The 13,948-nt window shown below is 41.8% G+C and overlaps 1 protein-coding gene across 2 annotated transcripts in view; it reads right to left on the reverse strand.

The window, feature by feature from the left end:
* The window catches only part of DDAH1 (dimethylarginine dimethylaminohydrolase 1), a 144,744-nt gene that overhangs the window by 85,920 nt on the left and 44,876 nt on the right, over positions 1-13,948 (reverse strand). Inside the window, exon 1 of one of the 2 annotated variants that reach the window (XM_075067774.1) lies at positions 490-911. The exons of the other annotated variant lie outside the window; for it this stretch is intronic. Coding sequence (XP_074923875.1) covers positions 490-795 — 306 coding nt within the window. The 5' untranslated portion in view covers positions 796-911. Of the gene's footprint in view, positions 1-489; positions 912-13,948 lie in introns of those variants that run through there. 2 annotated transcript variants of the gene reach the window in all.

The raw sequence follows: 13,948 nt of genomic DNA on the forward strand, positions 1-13,948 counted from the left end.
CAGACGTGTTCTTCCCAAACTATGGCTTTTGTGCTAAGAATGGGAAAGCTTCTCCATAAGCACTCAGGTTGGAGTTCATTGTGGGAAAGGGAGACTGCAAGTGCATTGAGCATTTTCTGTCTCTCCTCTCTCATCATGCCACCAACCTGCCACGCCTTACAGCACCGCACTCTGTATACACTGCTCACTTCCCGGAAGAGCTACTCCAGGCAAACATTTCCCACAGAGAGCTTCGGTTTAATTCCGTGCATTTGCTACGGCTCTGTTCTGCATTAAGTTAAAATAAAACGTCACAGAGCAAGTCCGACCAGAAAATGACCCAGCCTGGGATTCTGGGGACCATGGACTCTACCCCCGCCCGAAAAGATTCAGAGATCTTAGCAGAGACCGCGTGGGGACTGGAGGGCGAAGGTCTCCCCAGGTGGGGTACAAGGTCTGGAGCCCCGCCCGTGCTCAGCGAGCCTCCCCCGCTTCCCCTGCAGCTGGTACCTCCTTTCGCCTGCTGGGGGCCCCCGGCCGGGTGATCAGGGCGGTCTCCTCGCACACCACGGCCACGTCCTCCACGAAGACACAGTCGGGCAAGCTCTCGTCGGCGGGCAGCTCCAGCACCTGCAGGCCCAGCTTGTTCTTGAGCACCCCGACGTAGAGCTGGTGCTGCCGCTCGGCCCGCGCGAAGTCCACCTCCTTGCTCTTCTCTATCCGCAGCGCGTGCTGGGACAGCGACTCGGGCGGCGCCCGCACCACAGCGTGGCTGCACCGCCCCAGGCTGGAGCCGCTGCCGCTCAGCCCGGCCATGCTGGGAGGCGAGTAGCAGGCACCGCCGCGCGCTCGCTGCACAGCAGCTGGGCCCCGCACCCGCCTCCGTCCCCCTGGGGTAGGGCTCACGCGGCTCTGCCTGAACAGGCAGCCTACCATTGGTGCGGTTTCAAGGGAGTTCCCATTGGCTGGCTGCTTGGATCGAAGCACCTCATTGGTCGTTTTGGCAGTGCTCTTCACCTGGTTTTTGGGTTGGGGGGTGGGGAGCCGTAGGACCTGTTCCTGGAGGTGTGCGGGGAGGTGGAGGAGAGTTTTCTGCTGCGGCCCAACTTGGAGCTAGCTGGCTGCAGACTGTGTGGATGGAGGAAGATGGGCCAGGTGCCCAGCCCCTCATTCACTGAGACTTCACTGTATCTGGATTCCTCTGAAAGCACATAGGCCACATTCTGAACCTGGGTGCCAGTGCCTAGCGGAGGGCTCCCCTGCAAGTGAGGGTGCAGGGAGAGGAGGAGGAGGTTCTTCGTGTCCTTCCTCTCTTACCCATTGTGCACCTATGTAAGGACCAGGTGTATGTATTGCACCCTCAATGTGCAGGGATGGGAGAGGGCTCTTTAGCTCTAAACGTCTTTTTGGTAGTGAGGTGTCCAGTCAACAGAATTTGGTTCCAGATGCAAAGCCAAACTTTCCCCGGCGCTGAGGAGGGAGGATATTTAGGGCCATCTTGAATTCTGAGTTGCTAATAACTTTCCAAGAGCAGTTTCTTAGGCCAGGTCTACACTATAAACTTGGATCCATATAACTAGGTTGCTCAGGGGTATGAAAAATCCACACCATTGAGCGACAGTTATACCGACCTAACCCTGACAGAGACAGTGCTGTGTCAACAGGAGTGTTTCTCCTCTCAATATAGCTACTGCCTCTTCTAGACGTGGATTAACTATGTGGACAGGAGAAGTTCTCCCATTGGCATAGTAGCATCTGCACTAAAGCACTGCAGTGGCATAGCTGCAGTTTTTTAAGTCTAGTCTTGCCTATCCCAGCACTGTATTTTGTTAAAGGAAGTTATATTTGAAAACAAAATGAGGACATGTGAAGTGTGGTACCTTCAACTTGTGTAATACATTCGTTCAAAAATAGTTGTACAAAAGTGACAAAAGCATCTCTTTCTCTCTCTCATTTAGTTCTTGATATTTTTTCCTCTCTCAAAACTTCCATGAAATGGCCTGCCCTGTTTCATATAAAAACATGGGGAAAAAATCAAAGTTTTGCATGTCCTCATGGAAAATTTACTTTGAACTGAAAGAAGTTTCACACTTTTCAGAAATGTGATACTCTTGCCCTTATTTGGTCCTGTTTCAGAGAAATATCCTGTAAACATTCAGTTTTTGAGTTAGGTTTTGTTGTGTGTTGTTTTTTTAATGCAAAATAAGGCCATTTTTGAAATTTTTAAAATCAAAGCAAAACTTGAGGTATTCATGTTGGTTTAGCATTTTAATATGCTAGTATTAGAAACAATGGTATATTCATTTGAAAATCATATACTGTACATGCATAATGTCACCGTCTACCAATTATTTACCAGAATGGGGCCAGACTCTGTACTATGAAACCAATGAGAGTTTTGCCATTGATTTCAGTAGGAGCAGGGACCTAATAAGGCTTAAAGGCCAGTGGAGCAATGGAGCTAATTCCAGGATCAGGTGCCAAGTCATTTTTGTACATTGAGATAAACACCAAACGTGAAATCCTGGCTCCATGGAAATCTGTGCAAAACTTTGAATTGACTTCAGTTTTATTTCCAGTAAATTCAGGAGTATTTACCTGGATATCTGATCATTTCTATAACTGCATTCCTATATTTTAATTTACAATTATTCAAATAACCACAAGGGCACTTAGATAGCCAACTCATTCATAACTGTACCTGCATGTCTTTCGCTTCAAGTTAATTAACATCTGATTCGGGTATTGTAGAAAGGCACAGCTCTGACAGTTTCCCCACACTGAGCCATAGTCTCCCTCTGGAGGTGGGGTAGTTTGGTTGGATGATTAAGTTCCTCCAGGACAGCATGAACATCAAGTAGAAGTCCAAAGGAAATTAAAAACAAACCATCAAATCTCCAAGTCTTTTTACTGGATCAGTGTCCTCCCTTGAGGGCCTGTCTGCCTTCTCCCCCTTCTGCACTACAGCATCTTTTCTCTTCATTGCAGGGATTTCCACTTCCATGAGGTAGCGGCAAGTGGGAGTCCAGTCTCGCTCTCTACTCCCAGCCTCCAGCCCAGGGACCTAAACTATGAAGTAACTGTCCATTCAGAGAAAGACCCGCCCCACTTCACTTTTCCCTCAGCCATTTTTTTGCTTTGGAATGCCTCCTCCTAGGCCTTATCCAGCATCTTCAGCCAAGTACTTCCCAGGTTCCTTCTCTGGTCATTGAAATGACCACATGTATGTAGTTATTTGAATAGCTATATAAATATGGGTATTGAATGTATTTTCAGTATACAAACAGGCAAATGACCTCTGTTATTTAGGAGAATGACAAACTACTGAGGATCCTGAAGATAGAATTGGAACACAAACATAAAATTTGATGATTCTACATTTATCAGATCATCATTTTTTATTTTTATCATTATAAATCATGGTTTTGGCCAATGAAACACACTTTTTTTTTTTGGTTAGCATGATGTTAGCCAGAAGAAGAAATGGTAAAATTAGTCAATAATTAGAATAAATATAGGTTCCATAATAAGAAATAGCATGTGTTGAAAATCACTGAATAGAGTAGTTCTAATCATTTTAGATTTTCAAACATTTAAAATATGTAATTTATTTATAAACTTACTTTTTTTTAACTCTTACTAAAAATTGTAAGAATATGGGATACTAGGTGATGCTGCCATCATGTGCATTTATTATATGATAGAATAATGTGGTTCTCCTGTAGTAATTATCACTGACATGGGATAATCTCAGATGGACAATAGAATCTATGTCTATATATCATAAACTTATGATAGTGCTGTATGGAAGGACTAAATATATAGAATTTGTTTCTAACAGCTTTTGTATGCCATTCTGTTTCTAAGGAGGGGAAGGCTGTTTATGGACAGAGGTCCTTATGCAAAGAATACAATGCACTTTGAACCAGTAGCATTGTGGATAAACACAGGCAAATGGAGTTTATCCACTTCTATTTGGGGAATGTGGAGTTTAGTTTAGGTTAGTTTACTCACTTCTTTTTTTACCATTACACCACTGCTTTGATCATATAAAATATTATATACGAACACAAAGTTATAGAAACAAAGTATTGAATATGCTATAAACCAAAATGCTACATGTAGCTATTTAAAGGAACAGGTGCAATTTAAATGTAAATCAAAACTAGCTTTTTGAGGTTAATATTTTTGTAACCATGACATGTCATTAACAATCTCTATGAACAGATCCAGTAGGAGCAAAATTGTGCATATTTATGGTAAGGGTAGCAAAAATTATTCAGTTTACATATAAATTAACAGTATACACAAAAATTACACAGAATGGTTAATGTAATGTTAAAATTCATCATAATAGCATATGCAGTAATCCAAAAAGCTACAGGATCAGCTATAATCACCTTCATTCTTTCAAGATTCATGAAGTATGTTTATTTCATCACTTTATGGATTACTTTATTACAGATACTTTGTGTTTTCCTAATATAGTCAGTTCAGACAGGTGCTAGTGGAAGTCAGTAGAGATGCCATCTGCTAGCCAGAAAAGAAAGAGGTGTCACAAGGAAAGTATCCTAAATGAATTCAGCAACAAATAAAAACAAAAACCACCACCATTCTAACAGGGACCAGATTAGAAGGTACTATGCATAGCACTTAAACAACATGAAAACTGGTAGCTAGAAAGAGAAAATTAGGAAAACACACTGTATGTTCACATAGAAAAGTATACATATTCATTGACACTACAGTGACTTATTTGACAGTGCCAATGAGAAAGTCTTAAAAGGGTCAGAGGAAAATTGAATTACAGGAATGTACTTGTGAAAGCACGTGTGAATAGGTCAGTCACTTTCAAAAGAAAGCAGTAGATTTGAAAGAAGATACTATTTTAAAGGTTTGTCAGGACAGAAAAAATCAACAAGAAACAAAGTAAAATTCCATCAGTTTCACAAAATCACTTGGCATATTAGCCAGATTTTCTAGTCATGGGATTACATTCAGGAAATAACTGATAATTTTGGCAGAAGATGGTTACATACTAGAGATTCTGAAACTTATTTCTGGGATGAGTCGTGTAGCATAAATAAAGCATGTTTTATCACAAATATTTCTTTGGCATGTTACATCATCTCTGTGAGTCAATCAGGACTCAGAATTTATGCCAAAAATCAGGCAACGCCTATGTACTGCACTATGTAATTGAAGACCACAGTTGTTCACTGCTATTGAACAATTTGCATGACAGTAACAAACTGTGGAATTTGGATCAAAGCCTAGTGTAAAAGCATATCAAGCAGCCCGGGCAATCTTTTGAAGCCTTCTAGGATGCCAGGTCTGAACATACTTTCCAGCACTTGCAGATGCTAGCAGTTCTTAACACCGCTCTCTCTCACTCTCTCTCTCAAGTTTCTATATAGTGTGTGTCACTATGTTAACTAAGTGTTGCACAAAATTAAGGAGCATGGAAGACCAGAACAAAAAGGCATGTTAGGCATTCAACCAGCAACTCTCTGCCATGTGGATAAATCCACTGTACCAGAAACATAGTTATAAGATATTGGGTAAAATTTTCAAGTTTCTTCTATATTTCTTTCATCTCTGTAGGAAAATACTGCAACTACTTTGCAGAGGAGTGCTAATAATCATAGAACCTAACATAATCAGACTGCTGCCCAAACATGATAAGTATGATCCTACACTCCTTACTCGGGCAAAACTTCCATTAGTATCAATTGGAGATTAGTCTGAGCAAGGGTACATGATTCAATCTTAACTGTTAAGGAGATAAGTATTATTTATCCAATTTACAGATAGGGATGCTGAGGCAAAGCTGTTAAATGAGGGCTTATCTACGCAGGAAAAATTAGTTTGGAATAGCTATTTTGCATTAAACTATTCCCAGTCAAATTCCTGAGTGGATTCTTTTATTCTTGAATAAGAATTCTTTATTCTAAATTATCTTAATCCACTTTGGATGTGGAGTTAATCAGGAATAGCTATTCCACTTTATATTCAGACCCTACCTTAAGCCAAATTTGCTTCACAATATAGACGAGCACTGATTGTCCAAGATCACATAACAAGCCAGTGTCAGAGCTAGGATTAGCATACAGAATTTCCTGACTTCCAGTCCAGCCCACTTTTACACAAAATACCTCAGTCATTTAGGCAAATGATATTCTTATTAAAAATCATGTTATCAGGGTATCAACTCAATAATCTGCGTAAAGTCAGGGGAATTCAAAAACATTAACTGATTGCATTCAGACAACATGTGCACAAACACTAAGACACCTTACAAAGCTTGTGCCAGTCTTTATATATTCAAAGTGCTGTACAAATATAATTATTTAATTCTCAAGATTATTCCCTTTTTATTATAATGGTAGAAAAAGAAGCTAATGCAAGCTGAAAATAGCTGTGAACTATTCAGTGTTTATGTAGCAGAAACCTCTTTGGAGGGAACAGTGATCGCTTCCAGATGTTAAACCATGTACCTGTCAGCATCTGGCAGAATGTTCTGGAGGTGCAGTGTTTTCCTGATGTCTCCCCTACCTTAGCCTAGGGGAACTGGAGCTGAGTTATCTAAACAAAAGATTACAGATCCATACCCTGACTGCAGAATTTGTTCTATATGTAGCTTGTTCAGCAGAAACACAGTATTTGTTTAATCTACTGTGGTATAATGAACTAGGCACTTTGTCAGCTGGCATTTTACATAAGACAAGTAGCAATTTCCATGAACTGACAGCTAAGCAGTTGGGGGAAAAAGGCTGTCAAAGATTATCCTTTAGAAATCAGCTTTGACAGCAGTCTTGCCAATATATGTGGCACCAAGAAGCACAGACAAAAGTCAGAGTCGTCATGCATGCTTCACATCTATGGTCTTCCCACTTCTTTTGTTACAATGAGATGCACTGGTACAGCTAGGATGAACTTTGGATTTACTCAGTTGGGCAAACAGACCTTTTGGACATTAACCACATAACTCCTGTAGAATTATTTTCTATAGATTCATTGATAGTATCTCATCTTCTTCTAAAATTCCCTTTCAGTAAGTGAAATCTGTCATTTAGGAGTGTGGAAGATTAAAGATATGGTGCACCACAAATTCACATTACCATGCATGAAAGGGTCACCAGGTGAAAAGGAAAGCATTAGAATTTTTTTTACAGAAAAGAGTGGAGAAGATGATATTTGTTTCAATGATGGATGCATTTCCTAGACAAATGCAACAAATACTAGATAGTGAGAAAATAAAACTAAGACATGCACTCTCTATTTTGTCATTGTCATTCCTGTAGAAAAATGAGGCAATAATAAATTTTCCTGGCATCTGGCATCTTTTACAGGCTAAATTTAGGTATATGGTCTTCTGTGCACAGGAATGAGACAGCATTGTAGTAATATATGATGTTATTGTATTAGCTTGGCAAGAAAAGGTCAATATGCATTTTGTAGAAGACAATTCATTTGTATGTGACAGGTACGTTACTCATGCTTAGCCCACACAATTGTATTATAAGTTAGGTAGGAAATGCCATTAGTGATGGCACAGCCCACAGTAAGTTTACCAAGGGGTATTTGCACAGTCTGATAAACCACACCATCCATCATAAGGCACAATAAATTTGCAAGACATACGGGATGAAATCTGCAATCTAAAGCTTCACTGCTCCAGTGGTAATCATGTGGGTGGACACCTGCACAGCACTCACAGCAGGATCAGAACCAAGTGTTGGATTTAAGCCATGGTTACACAGTGTGGTGTCTATAAAAGAACCAATCATTTAAGTGGCACAACTGCAGTTTGCACTGGAGCTCCTGGGATAGCAACTACATTAATAGTAAAAATATATACACAGTTTTGACTATTAAAAGCTTGAAAAGACTGATAGATTTGTAAAGGACAGTCCAACCGGGTGCTGACTGGATGATTATGAAGGGGGATGATTGGGAAGAAATTCAGTAGGAAAAGGCAGTTTCAGACTTACAAAATACAGTGGCACTCAAACTTAGAGATGTAAGGCTGCAGTTTAGTAACTACCCAAAATGGCATTGTCAGACACCTGTAGAGAATGCTTTGCCTTCAGGCTTGAGTGTTTGAGGAAATTTGTAATGTACAAAGCAGATTTACAGATTGCTCATTTTATTATTCTCAAATTGTTAAGAGCATCTAAAATTAATAGGGAAAAATGCAGGTGGATATTGTCAATAGCTCAGTATACTCTCTGGGGCAGTCAGAAATCTGGTGGCAATGATGTTAGCCTTCTCGGAGAGTCTACTCCAGCAATTAAAGCAGAAAGGATTATGGCATATTCACTTGTGCTACCGAGACAGGGTGCAGGGACACTAGCTAGTGCCCAGTGAACAGGGAGCAAATGCTAGCCCACCTTCCCCCAGGCGAAGATCTGTAAGAAGGTCTGCCTGGGAGACAGAAGGGGTAAAAATCCTTTGGGAAGTCAGGGGTCCACAGCCAGGGTCACATGGCAGGGCTGAGTCGTAGCCATGCCAGGGCTTTTTCTGATTTATTTTTTGTGCTTGTGTTTATAACAAGAAGTTATGTTAATTTTATTCTTGAAGAAAGAAGCCATGGTGCCTGAGGGTAAAATTTTCAGAAGTGCCTACGTCCCATTGAAAAAGTCAATGAGACTTAGGTTCTTTCAAAAATGTTACCACAAGACTACATTTGTCTATTCTGCTGAGTCATCCAACCAGCTGACAACCCTTTGCTGGTGCCCTATGGCAATCAGGTGGGCCAGGGCCAGGAGGTGACTGGACAGATGGGGACAGCTGTTGTCCACAGCATCATCTCCTGAGAAATGCATGGAGAGTCAGCATTATGAGACAATGATGTTTGGACAGTTGCTACAGAATCTGATGCTTTCCTGAGCTTGGACCTCCCATTACCTTTGGGAGCTATTAGTAGGTGAACCAGACTCTCTCATCACTTAATCATCTTTTGTCTTGAGTTTTAAATGTTTGGTGTATTTTTGATGCTGATGGCCCCACATGATTTAAATGCTGCCTAGTACTGTATAGAGTATCTTCCTTCTTTATGGTAAGTATATTGTCAACAAACAGTTTTCAGATGTGACTGTGAAACCGGATATTTAAATGAAAATGGCTAGGGGGAGTTAGTTATATATCCCTCGGAAAGACATCACAAAGTTATTACTTATATACATGTCAGCAATTTTGTTTCTTTTTGTTTCCACACAGGCCAGGAGAAAGTTATTTTGCAAGCTAGGACTGGAGCCAGACATACAGATTAATACATCACAAATTAAACTAAAAAAGTGAACATTTCCAAGGTTCTTCATTACTAAATTTGATAATATAATCTGTGGACAGTGATGGTTAAGAGATTGTATAAGCAGAAAGAATATGGAAGGTTAGCTTCAGTATCAACCCTCTAGGTTTAATGCAATTATATTTGCTATTATCTAGCACAGAAAAGGATGGGAAAGGTTCTTCTTTCTTCAACACAAGATGTTCTTTAGACTGCGCAGTTTTGAAAAAAAAATGCAGATAAATTCCATTGGAAACATGATCAAAATGTAATTAATATGGACAGCAATATCACAGGAAATCTTGAAAGGATATCAGCTATCGAAATTTATTCTTTTAGGACCTTCATATTGAGACTGCCTTGCAAGTCACCCCCAAGTATTTGATAATTTTTGGCCTCCAGCTGAAAAGGAGCAAGAAAAGGGAGCAGTTCAGGCACTGTTCATTAAGGGATAGAATATCTGATTTCTGCCAGTTTACCTTATAACAAAAGAAATAGAACATGTCAGAACAAAAGGTTCTCCATTCACCAAATAAGCCAACAGATCAAGAGGATAACATATTGCACCAAGTTTCATGCCATTAAGTTTTTAACAACAATAGCTAGTGGTTCTATAGCAAAAAATAAAACAAAACAAAACACAGAGGCTGATAGAGAGCAGCCTTGCTATGCATGTACATCCATTAAGAGGAGATTAACTCTATTAAGGGCAAATCTTGCTCCCACACTGATGGGTGCAGAAGGCACCATGTACAGTGAGAGGTGAAGTTTTGCCTTCTCTGGCCCGGCAGGCTTAGGAGAGAGTACAGAGGGGTGTACACCCCACATGGTTCCATGAATGTGCTGTGTGTGTTGTCATAGCGGGGCACTTGGGGGAAGGAGGAGGAGGAAGGATGGTCATTGCCCCCATGCAGTAGGGGTACAGGAAGCACAAAGGTTACTACAGGGCAGCTTCTGTGGCTATGCTGTCACTCCATGGCAGACTGGAGGAGAATTCCTCGCCTTGCCCCTGTGGATTTCTCCAGCACAAAGCCCAACTACTTACGCTATACAGATAACTTGCCACTCAGTGTACTCCAATCACAGGGCTGGTATATAGCAATAAGGGGACAGATTTTGTACCCAAGTGAAGCCTTTTTAAGCTTGAATATTACATGTATTTTTGGCAATTATTGCTTTCCCAAAAGAAATTTGCTTTGCACATAGATAGAGAAAATCTAGTCCCTTCACTTAACATTGTTCTGAATTTCTATCCAAGTATTGTTGTATATTTATGAGTAGCAAAAGTTCTATCAAAGCCTCAGTACCACCCATTTGGTACTATGTAGTACAGGGGTTCTCAGACTTTTGTACTGGTGACCCCTTTCACACAGCAAGCCTCTGAGTGCGATCCGCCCCCCCCTTTTACATTAAAAACACTTTTTTATAAATTTAACACCATTATAAATGCTGGAGGCAAAGCAGGGTTTGGGGTGGAGGCTGACAGCTCGTGACCCCCCATGTAATAACCTTGTGACCCTCTGAGGAGTCCCGACCCCCAGTTTGAGAACCCCGATGTAGTGGGCCTATCTTCACTCATCCTAAGGGAGCTATGCTACTTTACACCAGTGAAGGGTCTAACCCACCTGTTCTTTAGTGATCTCTTGTAATTGACACATGTCAAAGGAAAACTAGACATTGAAGACTCTGATGTTCTGTAAACTACTGACTATATACATAGTTTAAACCACTGAAGAGGCTTTCAAGACAAAGAACTAACTGTGAATGTCCATCAGTTTAAACAACAGTATAGAAGATTCTTTAGCTGTGCACTGGGAATGTTCTGCCTCCTCCTTGCTTAGCTAGCCTACTGCTAATGTGCCTTGCAGACCTGCTGACATTTTAAAATCTCTGTCTTTCTATGTTTGATGCCAGTTTTTGCATTATGTGACAATTTCAACAACCCTTGTATTATGTACAGACAACAGATATTTGGCATTGTTAGTTGCCTTATAAGAATGCAATGAATGTTGGCTTAACCATATAGTTAGAGAGAAATTGAATAATAGATGCAGGCTCTCTCTGCTGTTATGTTTGGTGGCCTTATTAGTTTAGCTGTTTGAGGACAGGTGAGATTAATGTATAGGACTTGTTATACTTTCCCTAAAGTAACTGAAAAGGAGAAAGTCAGCACTGAAAGCAGGTAGCCTTCCCACCAACGTCACTGAAAGAAATAGCAGATCATCAGCAGAACTGTACTCTACACAGTCACCGGGAGGCAGCATGGGCTCGGGCACTCCTTCCCTCTCCCCCAGTCCCTCACCTGGAGGTGTCAGGCTCTGGCTGTCAGCCCTGGGGTGGCAGCAGCAGTGCAGAAGTAAGGGTGGCAATGGGGCGCTAAGTCTGCTGTGAAAAGTGATATTGACAAATATCACTTTTCCCTTTGCCTCTCTTATTTCTGTGCTGCTGCTGGCATGGCACTGCTTTCAGAGCTGGGCATCCAGCCAGCAGCCCGTTGCTCTCTGCTCTACCTTCAGAGCTGGGTGGTGGTATATGTATTTGGGGAGAGGTCTAAACAACGACAGGCACAAAGAAGGGAGGCCTAACCAAATAAGTTTGATAATCACTGTACTAGAACGAAACTGGCAACTACAAACTGAAATGTGTGTGTGCTGGAAACAGCACTTTCTTAGCAACTAGCTTGTGAATTTGGAAGCCACTCCCTGAAGAGGTCAGGTTTGCGATGAACCTCAGTGCCTTCAAAGTGAAATGCAAAATCCACTTCTTTGATCTAGACTTCTCGAAAACACTGCATTTAAAAACAAACATGCCTCATTTAACATAAACATAGTCCAGTGTCCCTGCTGACTGGAGAGAGAACAATCTCTACGTCTACACTTAATTTTCGAGAGGCACTCAGACACTAGTGTGACAGAGGGTATATAAGAACCTAGAGATGAACAGAGTCTCCAAAACTGAAAGCACATTGTGCATTTGGGAAGGAAGGAGGGGGAGAATAGCTGATTTTTTTTAAAAGTCTACCCACGTACTCCATTTAACCCAGAACTAAAATTTGAAGACTAAAGGGGTCTCAGCTCATGCATAACAAAGACATAGAATGAAGATATACATCAAGATGACGAGTACTGAGAAGTAAATTTTGTGCCCAGATGGAAATCGCTAGCTTTGTTTGTTCTTTGGCACCATCAGTTGCTTTTGATTGCACTTAAAAGCCTACCGGCTGCCAAGTATCCTAATTTCACACAAGAAATCCCACATCTCTCCATATACCTGAAACATGCCTCCTGCCACAGTCATTCAGCTTTTTAAAGTCATGCTTGCTGCTGCTGACATACTTCCTTAAGAGACAGCAGCACGTTCCTGATTGTGCATGGCTCCTTGAGTGAATGATTTCCTTGAACTCCTGAGGATATTAAACAAGAACAGCCTCCTTTGTGTAGTGTGAAGTGTAGCTGCGGTAAGCCAGCAATCTTGCAGGTCTGATACAGGACCTTTTGTGTCAGTGTCTTTCTTCCCTACCGCTCTGCTGTCTTCCCATATGTCACCATTGGTTTTTGACCCCACTACATTTTGCAGCCTGCTTATTTCCAAGCCCTTGGCAATCCCCATCAGAAATAGTTTTTGCCTGCTCATCCACTTGCGACTTGGTGCTCTTAATTCTAGTAAGCACTCCAGAATCCGTTGCAACAGTTGCTGCAACAACTTGTGCTCTGAATTCTGTGTCATGTTCTGAACGAAGCAGTTACAGACAGCAAAATGAAAGGTGGCACAGACCAATATTGAGGGTATGTCTACACTACGAAATTAGTTTGATTTAACAGAAGTTAATTTTCCAGAAATCGAGTTGATACTGTTGTTTGTGTGTGTCCCCACTAAGCGCATTAAGTTGGTGGTGTGCATCCACAGTACTGAGGCTAGTATCGACTTCTGGAGCATTGCACTGTGGTAGCTATGGTTAAAATAGTTGGCACAGACTGCGGGAACTGTGGGATAGCTACAGTCATCAGTTGCCCTTCCCTCCATGAGAGCAACTGCAGACAATTGTTTCGCACCTTTCCTTTTTGCAGATGCCGTAGCATGGCAAGCATGGAGCCCATTCAGCTCACCACAGCAGTTATCAGCACTGTAAACACCTTGCGCATTATCATGCAGTTTATGCAGAACCAGAAGCTGAAAAACCAGGCGAGGAGGTGACGGCAGCGCGGTGACGAGAGTGATGAGGACATGGACACAGACTTCTCTCAAAGCACAGGCCCCGGCAATGTGGACATCATGGTGTTAATGGGGCAGGTTCATGTCGTTTCCCTGGCCCAGAATCGGCATTCCACAAGCACAGACTGGTGGGATCGCATAGTATTGCGGGTCTGGGATGATTCCCAATGGCTGCGAAACTTTTGCATGCATAAGGGCACTTTCATGGAACTTTGTGACTTGCTTTCCCCTGCCCTGAATTGCAAGAATACCGAAATGAGAGCAACCCTCACAGTTCACAAGCGAGTGGCAATAGCCCTCTGGAAGCTTGCAACGCCAGACAGCTACCGGTCAGTCAGGAATCAATCTCATAGACTTATAGACTCATAGGTCAGAAGGGACCAATATGATCATCTAGTCTGACCTCCTGCACAAGGCAGGCCACAGAACCCTACCCATCCACTTTTATAACAACCCCTAACCCAT

This window comes from Chelonoidis abingdonii, chromosome 7 (genome assembly GCF_003597395.2).
Source record: "Chelonoidis abingdonii isolate Lonesome George chromosome 7, CheloAbing_2.0, whole genome shotgun sequence".
NCBI classification, from domain to species: domain Eukaryota; kingdom Metazoa; phylum Chordata; order Testudines; family Testudinidae; genus Chelonoidis; species Chelonoidis abingdonii.